At 38.4% G+C, this 19,903-nt stretch overlaps 1 protein-coding gene across 3 annotated transcripts in view; it reads left to right on the plus strand.

The window, feature by feature from the left end:
• The window catches only part of CYP39A1 (cytochrome P450 family 39 subfamily A member 1), an 89,674-nt gene that overhangs the window by 45,645 nt on the left and 24,126 nt on the right, over positions 1-19,903 (plus strand). For all 3 annotated transcript variants that reach the window (XM_079780983.1, XM_079780981.1, XM_079780982.1), the window contains exons 8-10: positions 6,011-6,144; positions 15,497-15,592; positions 16,448-16,536. In XM_079780983.1, coding sequence (XP_079637109.1) covers positions 6,011-6,144; positions 15,497-15,592; positions 16,448-16,536 — 319 coding nt within the window. The remainder of the gene's footprint in view (positions 1-6,010; positions 6,145-15,496; positions 15,593-16,447; positions 16,537-19,903) is intronic.

Consider the following 19,903-nt stretch of genomic DNA (forward strand, 5'->3'; position numbering starts at 1 on the left):
GTCAAGGGCACCTACCTAGGTTGCAGGTTCGATCCCCAGTAGGGGGTGTGCAGGAGGCAGCCAATCAATGATTCTCGCTCATCATTGATGTTTCTATCTCTCTCTCCCTCACCCTTCCTCTCTGAAATCAATAAAAATATAGATATTTTAAAGCCTCTCCCTTTCTTAACACACTCTTTAGAATCTTTTGTGCCCATGTCCTACTCATATCAATGGGGAAGGTCCAACCACAACACATAATTTGAAACATTATGAAAAACCTGGGTCTTATTGTGTAGAATAATTAAGTCCCTCGAATGTGCACCTTGCTTAACCAGCTTAGCTCTGTGACCTTATTTACTCACTAATTCTCTTTCATTTCTCTCTTCCTATTTCTGCTACTCTTTGTTTCTCAGTTCTGGTCTCCCCCGTCCTGGGCATTTCTCTCACTATCTCTTAGTCTGCAGGGATAGAGGGAAATACATATTTGGAGAAGGGAAAGGTCATTGGGGTCTTTACACACAATTTAAAGTTAATTTTCCCTTTGAATACTCAAACATCAGTTTCACAGTATTTCTTTATCAAATTTAAAAGAATAGTTGTAGAAAGGGGTTTATTGCTTTCCCCATTTGGGGAACAAGTCAACAAACAAATTTTCATCTCACTGAACATTTCCAAAAATCTGTAACCAGCATGTTCTACCTATAAATAACTGTTTTAGGGTCTTTTGAAGATATAAAGCTTATTATAAGTGATGTTTTCTACTTCAGTACATTTTATCCACTATTATTCTCTCTATTTGAAGTATACTAACCTTTTCTAGTGAATGTGGGTTTCTTCTGAAAAAAAAAAAGAGCAACTTTGTAAATATAATACTAGGGCACAGTACACGAATTTGTGCACCTTGAAAGGAACTGTGGGCCACAAGGCTGTGGTAGGCACAGGGGCTCATCTGGGCTCATCCTCCGCACCCCAGCCTGGCCCCTCCCACCACAACCCCCAGTCACCTGTCTGCCAGCAGCCCTGCTCCCGCCACCACTGCTCCCACCCGCTGACGGCATGGAGCGATTGGAGCCAACACCAGAAGTGGGTGTGAGTGGGGCTGGTGCTGTCAGCAGGTGCGAGCAGTGGCTGCTGCCCCAATCGCCACTCAAGAGCAGGGGAAGGTGGAGAAGCCCTCAGGGGTGATCAGGGCCGGCAGCCACTGCTCGCACCCACCGATGGTGCTGAGCGATTGGGACCGGCACCAGCTGTGGGTGCGAGCGGGGCTGGTTCTGGCAGCAGGTGCAAGTGCCAGGCGGGACCTCGGTTCACGGAAGCAAAGAATTTTCAGTAACCACCAGAGGCTCACCCAATGACAGCGACTGGCGCCCCCGCCTTGGTCTGGCGCCCCCGCTCACCTGCTCCACCATCCCACTGTGGCTGACACACGCCATGTTCTGCACATGCCTCCTGGTGGTCAGCCCATGTCATAGCGACCAGTTGTTTGGTTGTTCAGTTGTTTCAGTTGTTCCGCCGTTTGGTCTACTTGCATATTAGCCTTTTATTAATAGGATATTCCTGGCATAAAATAGCGGTATAACTTTTAAAAATTTAACTTTTGAACATTACTTAAAATATTGAAGTTTTTAAAATTCCTGAAATGAAGGGAAGAATGTAAGATACTGATTTTATTCCCCTGTGGATTACTATAAACTATTTACTACTTCTCTTTAGCTTTGTTTCTGTTCTCTAAAAATAGATTTTTTTCAGAAGTTTTTCTTGAGATCTGCGGTTGAGAAAATATGCCAGGAAACTAGTTTCTCGCCCTTAAACTCTTTCTACAGTTGATGTCATTGCTTCATTATTTTTTAGCAGAAGTCATAGAAATGCTTTCTTTTTCAAAGCGATTACATAATTTCCCTAATAACTGTCTAAAATAAACACTAAAATTTATTATTTGACTTTTACTTTTTATATAAATTACCATAAAATTTTGGAAGCAAATTTCTTGACCAAATTTTGATAGGAATCATTGCTTAAGGTTATTACATCAGTTTCTTTATTTTTCAACCTTTATGTCATGCACTTTTATCCCACATTCATTCTTCATGTGTACTATGACCTTTTGCATACACCTTTAAGTGTTTTAAACAAGCTGTTCTATGAATATGAAAAGGCAGCCTCTGCAAAGGAAAGCTTAACTCACATCAGAGAACAACAAACAGAACTGAGAATCCATGCTTTCAAAAGTAAAGAAAGAGGTGGAGGGATGTGGAGGGATGCACTGTTTAAATTTCAGTGGAGCTTATTATTTGCTTTTCTTAATCTTTCCATGTGTCCCTTGGTAGCATCTACATCTGTCTTTCATTTGTGGGAAGCACAGGGGCCCTCAATATTCAACCCCACTTTGCAACCTCACCTTCTGATTCAGTGTTTTTAGAATATATCTCAAAAGGTCTGAATGACAACAAATATCTATCATTTCTTTTGTTTTCTCTCAAAACATGGATTATTTCCACAAAATTATTAGTTAAATCCTTATGTAATATTACATCAGGACTATAGAAACAGATTTTCTATATTTTATATTCCGTGTGTGTGTGTGTGTGTGTGTGTGTGTGTGTGTGTGTAAGGGGCAGGGGCTTAAATATTAAGGCACCAGAATAGCCATCTGTCACACTTTGGTGATTGTATTTGATTTGTGATTATTTTCTTTAAGTCAAAGAAATCATATTTTTATGATTAATTTTGGTATGTAAGTGCCTTTTCTTCCTGCCTGGGTGAGCCTCACTCATCCCTGCAGGCTTACTAGTAGCTGAAACTCCAATCCGAGTCAGGAGGCGATGAACACTGCTGACACTTGAATCCTCTCTGGTGAAACTTCTATTATAGTTATTTATATCTAGATATGATATTGGGTCCTTGTGTCCATGCTCCTTTAATGCAATGGCTGTATTTTTCTCCTTCCTTTCTCCTCTGAGGGGAAGTAATGGGACACAATGATCAAGGGCAAGGGTTTCAATGTAGGTAGACATGGGTTTGCAGCACAGGGGCTTGTCTTCACACACAATAACCTCTCTGAGGCTTGATAGGTGGCAGATAGTTATAGGAAATAAATGAAGTGGTCCAAAGTATCTGTGACGTTAGGTGGTCAATGAATTAGTATTATTATCTTCCTGTCTCTTATGGTACCTGTGCATAGGCTAGCACGTAACAGATATGAAGCAAATTTCTATTGAGTTTATAAATGGGTGAAATAATAGAATTTCAATCCATTATATAACCTTAACAAATATATTTTATAGTTAATGTGTTACTTCTTTTATTTGATTTCAGATATCCTAAGATTTGGTTTGACTTTCATTGCATTTATGCCCACGGTTAAACGACAGTCTCTGAATTTTACCCGAAATCACCCATGATTTCTTCCCTGGATGTCTTCTGCACTGGTCCTGGGTGGCTTTAGGCTCTAGCGCACTTGATGATGAACCGGCATGCTTCCAAGTGAAGCCTCCTAATTTTAGAGTCAAAACGCTGGGGGAACAAACCACAGATGTGCATTGAAATATGCACAGTATGAGTACAGAGCCTTTTCTAAGAGTTATAATAAGAAAGGTCTTTAACCTAAAGATGTTGTTTGAAAACTTAGCATATTTCCTTTTTTTCTTTGAATAATCCAAGAATACTACCTTGCTTTTCCCACATCACATTGGGTTTTGAGAAACTAAAAATATTTTATCAAAACATTTGTTCTCCAAGAGTAGTCTGCAGCTCTCATACTTTTATAGGTCATAAAAGATTTTAAATATTATATTCAACTCAAAAGAAGCTTTTCTTTCTATATTACATAATACAAAACATTTTTGCACTTTATAATTCAATTACTCTAATAATAATAACTTTTATAAAATCTCTTTTTTTCTAAAAGGAGGTCAGAAAAATAAAATAAAAGATATGATAAAATAAAAGGAGGTTAGAATCTTCACTGTTACTAGAGTCCAAACTTTTTCAGGGACTCGCTCTTCGTCTTTTAGAATATCCACTATTCATCTCTCCATGTGGAAGTTGGGCCATTTGTTAATTCAGTATGTATTTACTGAGATCTACTTATACAAGGACATTAATTATATTTGTAGCTTTAGAGGAAGATACTCAGAATATTTAGCTTTACCTGTAGTTGAATCCCTGCCTTTCACTCTCAGAATGTTTTACACCTCACAGAATAACTTCCTTGCCTACGGTGGTGTACCAGTTAACTATGAGCTTGTCTCTTAACGCCTACGAGACTAAATGTGTTGCAAGAAACCTTCATTGTTGTAACCCTGGTAAAGCCCAACTCAGCTCCTGGTCCCTATTTGTGTTAGGAATCTACCGAGTTTAATGGAGTGTGTAGGCACCCCTATGGAGATTAGTAGAACCAGAGTCCAAAAGCCCTGGTTCCCAGACTCTACTAACCAAAGACATTTGCTTCTAACTCCCCAGGAATTCCACATGTGCTGACATAGAGAGTGTCCCAGGCACCATGGACCCATCTCTCAGGCAGAACGGGCTTGCTTTTAGAAAAGCCTCATCTAGAATGTAGGAGAGACATGCTTGAGACCCTATATTTCACTCTTACCCAGTCATTCCCAGTCATTCCCAGTACAGTTGGGAAGCAAACAGGAAAGTTGACTTAATTTAACTGACAATGTTGTTAACTTTTATTAAGCATATACTGCAAAACCAATTGAAAGCTGAGTTGTTTTAATTTTCAAAATGGAAACATTTTACTTGAAATACCACCATTAGCTAAGTTGTCTAATCTGACTTAAGGCCCTGCCCATACTTTGGATCATAAAGAGGTTGGCCTCCATCCTTTTTCAGTTGCCTTGGGTCTGAATATTAGCTAAGCTATGCATGTTACCTTAGGAACATCTGATGCACCTATGTTTAGAGGAATCATCACTCCAAATGAAATACACATGTCTCATCACCCCTTTCCTAATATTTTTTGGGGAAACTTATGAAATGTATGATTAAAAATAAGCAAAAACAAAAATGAATCAGCAGGGAAGAGATAGAAGAAGTAAGCCAGGTAGCTTCTCAGATCTCTTACTTTGTACTCCAGGCAATTGTTTCTTTAGTTTCTTTCTTTCTTTTTTTTTTTGTATTATTTAAAGTATTACACATGTTTCCTTTTTCCACCATCGAACCCTCCCCAGCCACTCCCACCCCCCAGGACAAGCTCCCACCGCCCCAGTGTCCATGTCCATTGGTTATGCTAATATGCATGCATACAAGTCTTTGGTTGATCTCTTACACCCCCCTCCCCCCATATTCACACCGCCCTCCCCGTCCTTCCCTCTGAGGTTTGATGGTCTGTTCGGTGTTTCTGTCTCTGGATCTATTTTTGTTCATCAGTTTATGTTGTTCATTATATTCCACAAATAAGTGAGATCATGTGATATTTATCTTTCTCTGACTGACTTATTTCGCTGAGCATAATGCTCTCCAGGTCTATCCATACTGTTGCAAATGGTAAAAGTACCTTCTTTTTTTATAGCAGTGTAGTATTCCATTGTGTAGATGTACCACAGTTTTTTAATCCACTCATCTGCTGATGGGCTGTTTCCAAATCTTAGCTATTGGAAATTGTGCTGCTATGAACATAGGGGTACATATGTCCTTTCTAATTGGTGTTTCTGATTTCTTGGGACATATTCTTTGTACTTTTGATGCCAGTCTTATATTGCTGTTTCCTTAAGTGAAATGAGAATTTGGACAAAGAAGAATGAAATGGGTGAAAATTGAACACCTTTCTGACAGGGCCTGTCTTAGTCATTTGACAGATGTAGGATAGTGAGAACCAAGCAAGCAACAATGACTTAGTTTTTTATGCCATACATTTTATCTTGGTAAGAAGCAATAAATGTCTAAGGCTGGTATTTAAAGAGTAATAGTAATATTAACACTAGCTGTCAGAGGTAGTATCTAACCTATGTTTATGAGCTTACCTAAAATCATTTTCTGGCCTCTTTAAGTCCATTTTCTTTTTAAATTCTTGTTACAGGTAAAGATAAGATTAAAGTATCTGAGGATGACTTGAAGAAACTCCCTCTAATTAAATGGTGTATTTTGGAAACAATTCGCTTAAGAGCCCCGGGTGCCATTACTAGAAAAGTGCTGAAACCAGTTAAAATTTTGGTAAGCTTTAGTTTGGCTTTAAAATAATCTCTCTAGGGAAAAAATGTACATATCTTTCCCATATACTATTAGATAATTCCTTAAATTCCAGTAGCACGAAATGACCTAGTAATAGATTACTAATAAGAGTTGTACAGCAACATTTTGTCAATGTAGGTATTTTTCCATTGGTGAAGATTTTAGCTACAATATAATATTTTAATAATCATTTTGGCTTTGTGATTATATATCAAAATTAGTATAATCCTATTTCATTCAAGCAGGTGGATTAGATAATATCTTCACTGATGAGCAGCCATAGGTTGAGGAATTCATGTGCAAGAGAAGTTCCAACTAGAGACAGTTTCAGACCACAGATTACAGATATGGGAACAGATAATTGATATTAGCAATCAGCATCCGAGTGAGGGAGAGAGGTCCTTTTTATGGGCAGAGTAAGAGAAAATTCTGAAGTGCACCATGAAAGGTATGTGTCCATGGCAGAATTTCAGGTCAATATTTGCTGAGTCAATCTAGCAGAACAAAATATTGTTTCAGAATGATTTGACTTAGAGCCTGCAAGATCACATTAAGTCAGACCTCCACTCTTGTTGGCTGTTTTTACACACAGCATGAGAGTGCCTGGATTCAAACCAAGAACATTTTGCAGTGGTACAACACAAAAAGACCAAAAAAACCCCACAAATTTTATAAAGGTTGCAACTTGCTAAATTCAGAAGAGACGTTGTTTGTTTGGCTGATCTTACATAAATTACAGGATTTAGTTTTAGTGTGATTTTAAACAGTTTTTGCTTTTAAATAATCAAATTCTTAATTACTTTAAGAGTATAAAAGAATATGCTTTCAGAGGAAATAGTCAAATAACTTGGTGCAATTAAGTAGAACAATGTGTTTATTAGTCTGAATAGTACTATAATTTTATTGCACTTTTATTTATATTATTTATAAATATATAAAAATAAATATATAAATATATTATAAATATTTACATTATACAGTGTGGGGCAAAAGTAGGTTTACAGTTCTATGTATGTGAAACAGAGTTTATTCTTGTATTATTATATATTAACTATTATTTTCTTTATAAAAACTATAAACCTACTTTTGCACACTCATATTATTTATTTTATAGCCTCATTTATATTCTGGCTAGTAGATAATTATTTGAATTACACAATCATTTATCTGCCAGCAGGCATCTTCATTTTTATTGTATTACACAGATTCGATACATGTTTTGTTAGATGTATACCTAAATATTTTAGTTATTTTGAAGCTTTTATAAATGGTATATTTTCAAGTTTTAAGTCTCAATTGTACATTACTTGTTTGTAGAAATACAGCTGATTTTTTGTATCTTGACTTTGTATCTGCAACTTTGCTAACCTCACTTATTGGTCCTAGGAGTATTTTTGTAGATTCATTAGGAGCTTCTGTGTAGATAATATTTTAATTTCTGCCTTCCTACCTGCATGCCTCTTCCTCCTTCTTCTTGCCTTATTGCTTTAGCTCTGTCTTCCAGCACTGTGGTGAATTACAGTGGTGACAGCAGATATTCTTGCCTTGTTCCTGATTTTTATGGGAAAATATTTAGTCTTTCCTTGTTAAGTATGTTGGCTGTAGGTTTTTTGTAGATACCTAGAATAAACCTCATTTGATCATGATGTATAATTTTTTATACATTGTTAGTTTCTTTTGCTAACATTTTGTTGAGGATTTTTGCATCTAAGCTCATGAGAGTTATTGGTCTGTAGTTTTCTTCACTTTTTATTTTATACTGTTTTGTCTGGTTTCTATACCATGACAGTCTCTTCAAAGCTGTTTTATGCTTGTCCTGTACCCTTTTCATAAGCACTCACATTCCTTTCTTTCATCCACTCTTCTTTCTTCTCATTTCTTTTCTTCCTTCCTCCCTTTCTTCCTTCCTATCACATGTATTTCCTTATGAAAGACAGAAAAGAAAAAGTCAGCAGTATAGCTCTCTTCTTTTTTTCCTTAATTCCTTTCTTTTTCTCTCATTTTCTCTTTCTGGTCTCATTCTTCAGGTTTTTTACCCTGCAATTGCTCTCCCTTAAAGATTGCATTTCAGACCCTGGTCAGGTAGCTCAGTTGGTTAGAGTCTTGTCCCCATATACCAAGGTTGTGTGTTCAATCCCTGGTCAGGACACATACAAGAAATAACCAATGAATGCATAAATAAGTGGAACAACAAAGCCATGTCTCTCTTTCTTTCTCAAATCAATTAAAAAATAAGTAAAGTTCCCATTTTATCTGTACTAACCATGCCCATGACCAAACCAGGAAGAAAAAAATCCATAAGCATTCTTATGTCTAAATTCTTACAAAATTGTTTTCCTGCTGCTTTTGGATTTCTTCTCTCTCTTGCGAGTTTCAGTGTGGTTTATGTGGTTTGAACACATTTCACCTTGTGCTTCTTTAACCAGCCGCTCTGCCTGCCACATATTTGGCAGCTCTGCACCCCTCTTCTCAGACATAACACCTGGCTGTGCTATTTCATTAGCTAAGTATCTGAGATCATCTCAGGGTGATTGTATAATAAGAAATGTTTAATTTGTTATATAAATAGATTTCCTTCCCAGACACAAACCAAAAACTTTTAGGCACACACCACTTTCCAACCAATATAACATACTTCCTCTGAGATTGTGTTCCTTCTGGCTCCTGCTAGCCTACCTTTGGAGATTCTCATGCTGTTCATTTATCTTTATTTGATTAATTATACTTACACCCCGATGCTTCTTCCTTCACATAAACACTACTTTGTTCTTGGGATTCTGTGCTCATCCTCTTTCTTTTCCTTTAGCTTCTCCTATGCCACTACCTAAAGCCTGTCTCCTGGGCCCCCTTGATTCCCTTCTAGAAGGAGGAGTTTTCCACTGGGTAGATGTTAGCTCCTGCTTATTTCATTTTACTTTTCATTTCCTTGAAGATGACTCAGTTGATGTTCTCTTTTCTTGTATTTTTATTTTACATAAGCGTGCCGACACAAATGTATTTGTTTTTCAGCATAAAATTTCTTCTCTCTTGACCAGCAACTCACTTGTCTGCTGGTCAAGCTTCAACATTGATACTGATATGGTCACTCTATATTCCATCACCCCTTACACCCCTGAACCCCTTTTCTATCCATAAGTGAGTAGCTTTTGGGGGAGCTTTTAACATCATATCCTTGTCAGATTGTTGGGGCTGTTAACATCACATAGTTTTTCAAAATTAATTTTACTTATTTCAACAACTTTACCAAAAGAAACATCCATGCTCAAACACATGCCTATACATATACACTCATGCATACACAACCCCACAACCCTATGACTGTACTGTAACAACTATCCAACATTCTCTTTGTATGACATCAATAAAGAAATCTTTATTGTGTAAATATGTCATTTTAAAAAAGTTGTTAACATTATTTTTTACTTTTCATACATCTAGAGAGTTTTCATATTTATTTCCATTGCCACATAATCATCCATGAAGTTAATAGCTTGAATATTTAATTATTTCTTGGCTCTTAAAATTTTAGATTACTTTCCTTTGTGGTTTTTTTTTTTATGTGATAATAATTACTTGCATCTTTGTGCAGAGTACATTTTCTTTTCTTTCTTTTTTTAAATCCTCATTCAAGGATATGTTTATTGATTTGAGAGAGAGAGAAGGGTGAGGGGAGAGAGAGAGAGAGAGAGAGAGAATCAATGTGAGAGAAAAACATCGATCAGTTGCCGAGAGAGAGAGAGAGAGAGAGAGAGAGAGAGAGACAGAGACAGAGACAGAGAGAGAGAGAATCAATGTGAGAGAAAAACATCGATCAGTTGCCTCCCATACCTTCTCTGACCGGGAATTGAACCTGCAACCTTGGTATGTGCCCTGACCAGGAATCGAACCTTCAACCTTTTGGTGCAATGGACGACACTCCAACCAATGGAGCCACCTGGCCAGGGCCATTTTCTTTTTGTAATGATTATGCTTGAATTATGTGCTACTAGTGGATTACTGGTCCAAGGGTATAAATACACTTAAGATTCATGACATACAACCCTCTTATAAAGTCTAACATCTATGGGATAAAATATTTTGAATTAGACATAATGGATATCCAAAACAAGTCAAGAACTTATTTTAAATCATTATTAGTCTCATATCTCCATTTCCTAACACTCACACTCTCATCCTAGAGGACATGAGGCTACTTACTACCTGTTCAGTCTCCTTCCAGACCCCCGCAGCTGTGATGGCGTCTCGGTGGTGGGGCAGCCCAGAGACCTGTGCTCAGGCTGCGTCTTCCCAGAATGTCCCAGTCCTTCCTTTCATTATTTCCCACAGTACGCTCTTCACAGGTGTAAAAGGTGCAGTGTTTCCTGCACTCACTGTTTCTTTGTAAACGTGGCCTTCCCCTTAGGAAGCCCACACGCACCTGGATTCCTCCCTGGGGAGATGAGACTTTAACTTTAATAACTTGCACAGTCTTCATTATGTAAGTAATACATGGTAATTAGAAAAAAAACCGGAGACTACAAAAAGAAGATGAAAGAAGAAATGAAAAATTGCTAATAATTTCATGTCAAAGATAACCCCTGTAAGCACTTTGGTATTATTATAATTTCAGATTTTCTTTTCCTGTAGTGTGTGCATTTTTAAAAATTCAATTGGGGTCATACTGTGTTAATTTTTTATAGCCTGCTTTTATTTTACTTAATAATAGATCACAAATAATTTTCTATATCAATAAAGGACATCTACACCATTTGAATTGCAGCATAATAATCTAATATACAGACAGAGTCTAAGTTTTTTCATCAGTTCCCTATTCTCGATTATGTATATGGCTTTCATTTTTTTCACTATGCCTTTGCTGAATATACTAACACGTTCCTAAGAATTTGGATTAAAGAAAACATTTCATATAGGACTATCTGTATTGAGCAGTGGCAGAGGCTCATTCATATTTTCCCTCCTGTTGGACAGCTGGTCAGGGTGTCTTGCTATGAATGCTAGAAGTATTCTCCACTGCTCTTCCCCTGAGTAGTCTGAACAGAGTATCAGTGTTCATTTTTGCTTTTGTATTCTTTTCTATTAAAATGAACAACTGTCTGCTTTCTTGGATTTACTTCATTTCTTCTTTCTCTTTATTATGCCACATTTTGAAAACTCTTAAACTTCTACCTATACTCTCTTTTCAAGGTTTCATATTTTTAGTACAAAGTTAATCTGCAAGAATACCAAGCAAATAATAAAGTAGTATTGGAAAATATGAATAATTAAGGCATGTTAATTATATTCTTGAGGTATTAAAATGTTATAAAACTATTAAAACATGTTATTAAAATAATTAAAATGGCATCATACTGGTGTCAGACCAGATTGTCAGATCAATAGAATAGATTCAATAGATAACAAAGAAACAAAACCCCTTATATATAAGAATTTAACAGAATAAATAATCATTATAAGTTCATGAAGAGGGAAGAGATTAATATATGGTTTGGGATGACTAGCTAAGGCAGGGGAAGGTGGCGGGGGAGGGTAAGAGATCAATCAAAGTGCCTATATGCATGCATATAAGCATAACCACTGGACACAGACAATACGGGGGTGAGGGCCTGTGCTGGGGTGTGGGGACAGGCTGGGAGAGGTCAATGGGGGAAAAAGGAGACATATGTAATACTTTCAAAAATAAATAATTTTTAAAAAGTTATAAATTGCCCCTAAACAAATAAATTTACAAATGATTTCTCTAAATAAATAAATAAATAAATAAATAAAAGTGGGTACTTTTTTTTTAACATAGTGGTTCTCAAACTTTTGGTCTCAGGGTCTCTTTATACTCTTCAAATTTATTGATGATCCCAAAGAGCTTTTGTCTGTGTGAGTTATATATATTTACTGTATTAGAAACCAAAGCTGAGAAATTGTTAAAGTATATATTTAGTAATTTATTTAAAAAGAACAAGAAACCCTATTACATGTTAAATTAATAGCCCGGTTTTAAGAAACGTATTTTCCAAAACAAAAAATGAAGAGTAGCATGATTTTTAAATTTTTGTATATCTGATGTCTTGCTCATAGAAGATATTTGAATTCCAATGTATGTGTCCGCAATCAGTTTATTCTGATGTATTGTTTTCATTGATGGAAATGAAGAAAATCCAGCCTCACATTGACATGTAGCCAAAAAAGGAGTGTTTTAGTAGCCTTTTCAGATATGTGTGGCTATTCTTTGATACTACACTAAAACTCAACAGTGGTATTTTCTTATAAATTTGTTGCAATCTGAAAATATATCAGTGAATTTTTGTAGTAAGTTATGTTAAAATCCACTGGTGTATCCTGTACTTCGAATGAGTATTTTTACTCAGGAGTGATGTTTGACCTGGCAGATGCTCTGGAAAGGTCTTGGGGACTCCTAGAAATCCCTAAACCACCTTTGAAAGTCACTGTTGTAGAGAAAGCCAATATTGTAGCCACTACTATAAATTTAGGATTAATCAGTGAAACTACGAAGCAGGTGGACACGTTTGAATGTGCCATATCAAAAATTAACATGTCTTATTTTTTAAAGTATAATCCAAATTAAATGTAAACCAAAAATTAAGAATAAATGTCAATATCTTTGTAACACAAGAGGAAATCATTTTAATATATAAAGAATTTACAGCTCAGTAAATAAAGCATTAGGGTTATATAGATTAATGCACAAAAGTTTATAGAAGAAAACAACATGGAAAATGCTCAACAAAGACAAAAACTTTTAGGTGGCAATCAAAACTAGCCTATTGAAGATGTCAGACTAGCAGATAAAAGGGTAATGACATGTTCACGTTGTAGTTAGAGACATTTTTTTTTTTACAAAATTTGAGGAAGCAATTAAGCAACAGGAATTAATAGCCTTAAAAATATTCATGTCCTATGTCTTCTGAATATCTCTGTTAAACGATTTTGTATGAAAAATGCTTTGAGGAAGAAGGCTCTAGTGATGGCATTTATACTAGGAAAAACATTAGAAAAGGATCAGATTAATTATGATTTAATCTAGCCAATGAAAGATTAAACAGCCATTGGAGAGGGAATTATTCACAATGACTATACAATATGAAGAAATAAATAGTCTTTAACTTTTAAAGTGCTAAGAGCAACCAAGCTCCTGGCCAAGAGCTAGGAGAGAAACCATGTGCTCTGGACCTTCTCCTACTGATGCTTTGTCTTTATAGGACTCCTCCCTTCTCTCCCATATTCTGCATTCCTTGCACCCACTTTGCTCTCAGAATGCTTCTTGAGGATATAGCAGAGAGCCCTTTCTTCTCTTTTCTCTCCAGACTAGAAGCTCATTTGGCCTCATAGTATCCCTATGTGGTGGGCTGGCCAGGTTCCTTTCTGTCTACCTGAGAGATGCAGTTATTATTGCACCAAGTTGTGACTTCTCTTTGCTAGTGGTCTGTGTTCCAGTTGTTACTGTTTTGTCTCCCTCTTGATCTGTCCCTTCATCCAGCCTGTAAATAATGGCAGGGCCTGTTTAGACTGGGCATGTTGATATCTGTTCTCTCAGAGGGTTCCTTTGATACAACCAGCTCTCACATCCCTTTATGCCATTTGTCAGCCTGGCATTTGCTGCTACAAGAGGCATGTCTCTTTGGTCTCCTCCCTGTTGCTAATGTTAATGGTGTTATCCAGGCCCCCTTTGACATCTTTCTCTATTAGCTGGCTTTGTAGGTCTCAGCAGTTAGCAGCCTCCAAGTCATAATCACAGGTCAACTGCCTCTAAAGAGGACTGCTGGGTGGGGAAGGGAAGGGCAGACTGCCTCCAGCCCTGCCCCCAGCTGATTTCAGAACAGGCATGACCTCTCTGGCCTCAGTTCCAGCAGAGGGAACGAACACACAGGATTGGGATCTCAACAATCTCTTTCAACTTAAAAAATGGTTAAGAGGGCACCAGCAAGCCTTGCTCTCTTTCCGGGTTTGGATCTACCGTATTTTCCGGCGTATAAGATGACTTTTTAACCCAGGAAAATCTTATACGCCCAGTCGTTTTATACGCCGGAAAATACGGTAACTATCCAGCTGTCCTGGCATTGAAATTACAAAACTCAAGCAACATTCAGTTACCATCAGACCAATAGGGGTTCTCTTGGGCCAAAAAATAATGACCCTCTCCTCATACTCGACCTCCTACTGCCATAGGAGACATGTTTTTAATTGTAAGATGTTAATTCTAGATGCATGAACTTCGTGTTTTGCAAATATCTTGAGGACACTTGAAAATTATGCAGGGTTAAATAGATGTGGCTTCTGATGTTTGGCGATGGGAGTTGCTATTACTAGTAAAATGGCCCCACTCAGTAAAGTTGTTAGCTACCTAGTGATCACACACCATGGGAGAGCTCTTTGCCCTGTGGTTCCTGAGCGTGGTGATGTAAGGGTGATTTTATGAGATGGTTTTAGTCCTTGGGATAGCTCATTTAACATGAATGCAGAAGGATTGTGCAGACTCTCCTGTCGAAGGAATCCCACTGCTCAGCCCCACAATCACCACAGCGTCTAACACAAAACCATCCAAATAAACGCACAACACTTGCTTCGTCCTGTGTCTTACTAACCAGTTGCCTTCATATTCCTTCTGCCCTAACAGCTGCTGCAAGAGTGAAAAAACAAACAAAGAATCCACTGAGCCTGCCCTGACACTCTCATGAGCATCCCCAGGGGCAGGACACCTGCTGCCCCTGTCCTCAGTGCTGTGACCAGTGTCCTGTCTCAGAGTTAGGTTTTTCTAGAACACTTCCTGCAAACCTCAGCATTGAACATCAAAAACTGCATTAGAATGGACCTATACTGGTTTCTGGAATTTTCACATTTATCAAATATTTTCCCTATGTAACTAAATATATATATTCAGTAACTGATCATTGGAATTAGAAATCAGTGCCCAAATGGTGTGGCTCAGTGGTTGAGCGTTGACCCATGAACGTAACTGGTTCGATTTCCAGTCAGGGCACATGCCCTGGTTGCAAGCTCAATCCCCAGTGGGGACTGTGCAGGAGGCAGAAAAATCAATGATGTTTCTCTATCATCGATGTTTCTATTCTCTATCCCTATCCCTTTCTCTCTCTTAAAAAAAATCTCTTAAATAAGAATATTTTAAAAAATAAGAATTATAAATCAGTCATTGCCCAAGTTGGAAAATAGAACTGTCTACCCAGGAAAGAGTTAGAGTTTATCACCATTAATTATAAAATGCATGTGCCTTCACCACAATATAGTCGTAACATTGTTTTTAATGACCCAAACACTTTTTAACAGACTTCAAAAAAATGAATTGGAATCAATTTTTCTATCGTAGAATTTCACTGTTCCTTCTGGTGACCTGTTGATGTTGTCTCCATTTTGGCTACATAGAAATCCAAAGTATTTTCCTGAACCGGAACTGTTCAAACCCGTAAGTTACTTATTTCAATATACATAGTTCTTTGATTTTAATTTCTTTTTGTGCTAGGAGTATGTATTCATAAATTAACTAGGACTGTGTCATTAAGCAGCATATTTCTCTAGTAACAAAGGTGAAAATACAGATTAGATTTGCAATATAGATGGCATAACATGTATAACAAATCAGATAAGCAAGTTCCTGGAATAAGCTTCAGCAACTTTACAATAAATTTTTATCTGAAACCAGCAGAGTGTGTTAAAGTAAACATGCCTAGTTCTGATAGAAGACTGAGTTCATGTTCTTCAGACAATTGTTCTCATTATTGGTTTCCAAGGAGCACAAAAAATAAAAATGAAGCAAATTAAAACTGTGTTCTGCTGTTTCTTAGAACTGGGGGAGTGTCTGGGCTGAACAGAATCTTAAGAGGCCATTTGATCTATTCCTGCCTTCAGGTGAAACTGTCAAAAATGGCATCCAGATGTATCCATTCTGCATCCAGGCTCCCTCCAACAGGGCTGTCAGCAGCTGTCTGTTACTAAATTTATCACCAAGAGCAGTTTCAGGATGGAGCCTGAGGCCCCACTGTAAATACTCTTCCTCTCTGGAGTCAGTCCTGTGGTTGATTTACATTGTCATCTACATTTGCCACTTAACAGAATTCTTCTTAAACCCTTTTATTTATTAGTTATGTTCCAGAAGCGTAATCGTGGCTGATATTAATAACAGGTCGGAAAAAATGACCAACAAGCCTGCAACTTTATATGCAAGGATTAGCTGTACAAGGTCATTTTTAGCCTAGAGAAATAAAGTTAAGCTTATTTATATAAGGCTGATTTGGAAAAAAAAAATGTTTTCTTCCCACAGGAACGTTGGAAAGAGGCAAATTTAGAGAAGCATGCTTTCTTGGACGGCTTTGTGGCCTTTGGAAGCGGGAAGTACCAGTGTCCAGGAAGGTCAGTGAGACAGCCGGGCCACGATCATCCACAGAGTCTGCGGGGAGATGGGGGAGATGTTGGCGCGGAGCTGGGGAGCTCTGGCTCAGTCTGTCTTTTCTTTATTATCAAACTACAGGGCAAGCCAGAGACCGTGTTTTGTTTGGTTGGCCAGTCATATTGTGGGATGTCTTTGTGAGAATGTCTAAAGTGGCTTCTGATAGGAGACCTCAGGAGAACAAAGTATCACAGCTCCAGCTGCCAGATGCACTCAGGGTTTATGTTTCAGATGCTCAGCTCTCATATAAGAATAACTCAAAAGGCGTTTGAGTTTCACCTTTTTAAAAGATAAAGATAGAGGTATAATATTTCTTTTTTTTTAAATATATTTTTATTGATTTCAGAGAGGAAGGGAGAGGGAGAGAGAGGTGGAAATATCAATGATGAGAGAATCATTGACCAGCTGCCTCCTGCATGCCCCACAATGGGGATTGAGCCTGCAACCCGGGCGTGTGCCCTGACCGGTAATTGAATCATGACCTCCTGGTTCATAGGTTGATGTTCAACCACTCAGCCATGCCTGCCGGGCAGGTGTAATATTTCTTTAACAACAGCCTCATCATAGACATTTGTTGAGAGTCCAGAATGTTGTTAGCATGGAGCATAGCGGCAGCTTACTAAATGGCTTTTATTTATTGGGTTAGTTTGGTTCTGTCAAAATTTTCTTTGACACCTTTTGTCGTTAAATTAATCTGGCTCCCAGGACTTCTCTGCAGTGTTATGTCCTGTTCTGGGGCAGGTGTTTATCACTTAATGAAAGATATTTAATATTTATGTGTTTAAGCAGACACTTTTTTTAACATCTCGCCTGTTCCAGGCCCTCTTCTAAGCCTCAGTAACAGAGCAGTGGGGAAGGCAGACATGGTCCCTGACCTCATAAAACTTGCACTCTGCGTTAAACAAGTCCCACTTCTTCACTGCTGCTGATTCTGTTAGAGGGTTATTGGTACCATCCTATTAGAGGATATTGGCACCTGTTTTGGAACAGAATCTCACTCAGTGGATGTACAGAGCCTTTAAAAATCGTATATCAGAAAAATTGTAGTTTCTTAACTTAAGAAGTCAGTTGTCTTTCTTGTTTGAATAGTAATGTCCGTCCATATTTGCAGTTATGACTTACTCCGCAGCATCTGCTGTACCCCTCCATTGTTTCATGTTTGTAGTATCAATATGCTTTTAGTAATATACACCTCCCCCAAATGGTTTTAGTTAGTCTCAGCCAGCCATGATCATTCTTTCTCCCTTTTTAGAAGTTCTTCTAGGAGCCTAAGGGTAAGCAAATTGTTGCATAGTGTTTCCCTGGAGACACTATTTGGCGTGGGCAGTTGACCTGAACTGGCCAATCAGACTGAAAGGAGAGACTTTTCTCCATGGTGAGGAGAGAGGCCCACTTTGTCCTTTCCCATCGGATGTGAACAAGAAAGCATACAGCCCAGTTGTTACTAGCAGCAGATTCAAGTGGAACAAGCCTCATGATGGTGTGGAGTCTGTGGAGGGCAGAACAGAGATATGGAGAGAAGCTGGTCCACGTGATATCATTGTGTCACTGAACCAGCAGTTTTGAGGAGTTCATCTACTTCCTGTCATACTAGATAATAAATGTTTTCACTTTTATACATAACTAGAGGCCCGGTGCATGAAAATTCATGCACTGGACCAGGGGGTCCCTCAGCCTGGCCTGCCCCCTCTCACAGTCCGGGAGCCCTCAGGGGCGGGAGGCAACCTGGCGATCAGGGGAAGGCGACACCCCATCACACCTCTGCTGCTGCCACTGCCGGCAGCGCAAGCCTCGTCCAGCCCTGGTTACCTGAGCCTCGGGCGGCCCTGGGCGGCTGGGAAGTCGCCATGCAAGGCTTGCCTGCACCTCGGGCCAGCCCTGGGCGGCTGAGGGGACTGGGGGACTCTGGAGGCAGGTGTGCGGAGTGGCCGGACTCACCTGGGGGCAGGCCCGGCCTTGCTGCATGCCTGCTTCCCCGGCGGGACTGAGGGGACTGGGCGCTTCCATCTTGTGTCTGTGGGTACTGCCATCTTTGAGGGCGGGGCAGTCAATTAGTATATTCCCTCCTTATTGGCTGTGGGCACTGTCATCTTTGAGGGCAGGGCAGTCAATTAGCATATTGCCTCCTTATTGGCTGTAGGCGCCGCCATTTTCCAACTGCGTGAGGGTCAATTAGCATATTCCCTCTTTATTAGATAGGATAATAATAAAATAGTATATTTATTACATATAATAAATGTTCATGATTTTTAAGGCAGTTTGAGTTGAAGGTTTTATTGTTGAGAGCTGAAAGTATGCTGATGTATCCACCAGAAAACTTCCAAGGTGAACACTGTAATTGAGTGTCCAATACTTTAGGGGCAGAGTATGACAAAGGAAAACAGTAATAGCAAAACACACACACACACACACACACACACACACACACACACACACACCTGCCTCTTATGTTATTTTTATTTTAGATAAGCAGTTCTTAAGCCAAGAACACATTTAGAGTAGATCTTCTAAAAAGAATAGATATTACCTTTTTCATGTTCCTTTAGTATATATCTTCCATTGCAACTAAAGAGTATATTATAACTGTCTTTGAAGCTGACCTAGAAATATTTTAACCATTTGCACTCGCTTGCTTTTTCCTCGATTCCTTTATTCTACTCGGGATTTAATTTTTGAAATACCCCAGATTTTACAAAGCGCGGCAGTAGAATAAAAAACTGGAGTTTCTTTTCATACAAACTTATTCATTTGGATTTTTTTTATATTTCAAATTATTGATACATTCAAAGAGTATAAAAAGAGCTGCTACCGATGCTAACCGTGTCGAGTCACACTCGACATCCAAGTGCAAAAGGTTAAACTAAGGTCTGAAATGCGTGGCAATAGAGTATGTAGTATGGGCCAGTGGTCAATTGATGACTGTTGTTTGTAAGAGGAGCTGTTAGGACATTACTGTAATATCTGTTGAGGCTGATGGACTTTTGCTTGGGTTTGAGAGTAATGGATACAATGCAGAGAATCATGACATTTCAGCTCAATCAGTAGTATGTTATACAGAAACGGTAGAAATTTTGCACTAGAAATGATTTAAATATGTTTATATTGATTTGAGAGAGAGAAAAAAAATGTCCATGTGAGAGAGAAACATCCATCAGTTGCCTCCCGCATGCTCCCCAACCTGGGATTGAACCCACAACCTGGGCATGTGCCCTGACCAGGAATCATACCAGCAACCTTTTGGTGCATGGGACGACACTTGAACAACTGAGTCACACCATCCAGGTCTGCGATAGAAATTTAATCTCACAAAACCCTTAGTATAATCCCCAG

The sequence above is a fragment of the Cnephaeus nilssonii genome (assembly GCF_951640355.1).
Source record: "Cnephaeus nilssonii genome assembly, chromosome: 9".
Classification (NCBI taxonomy): domain Eukaryota; kingdom Metazoa; phylum Chordata; class Mammalia; order Chiroptera; family Vespertilionidae; genus Cnephaeus; species Cnephaeus nilssonii.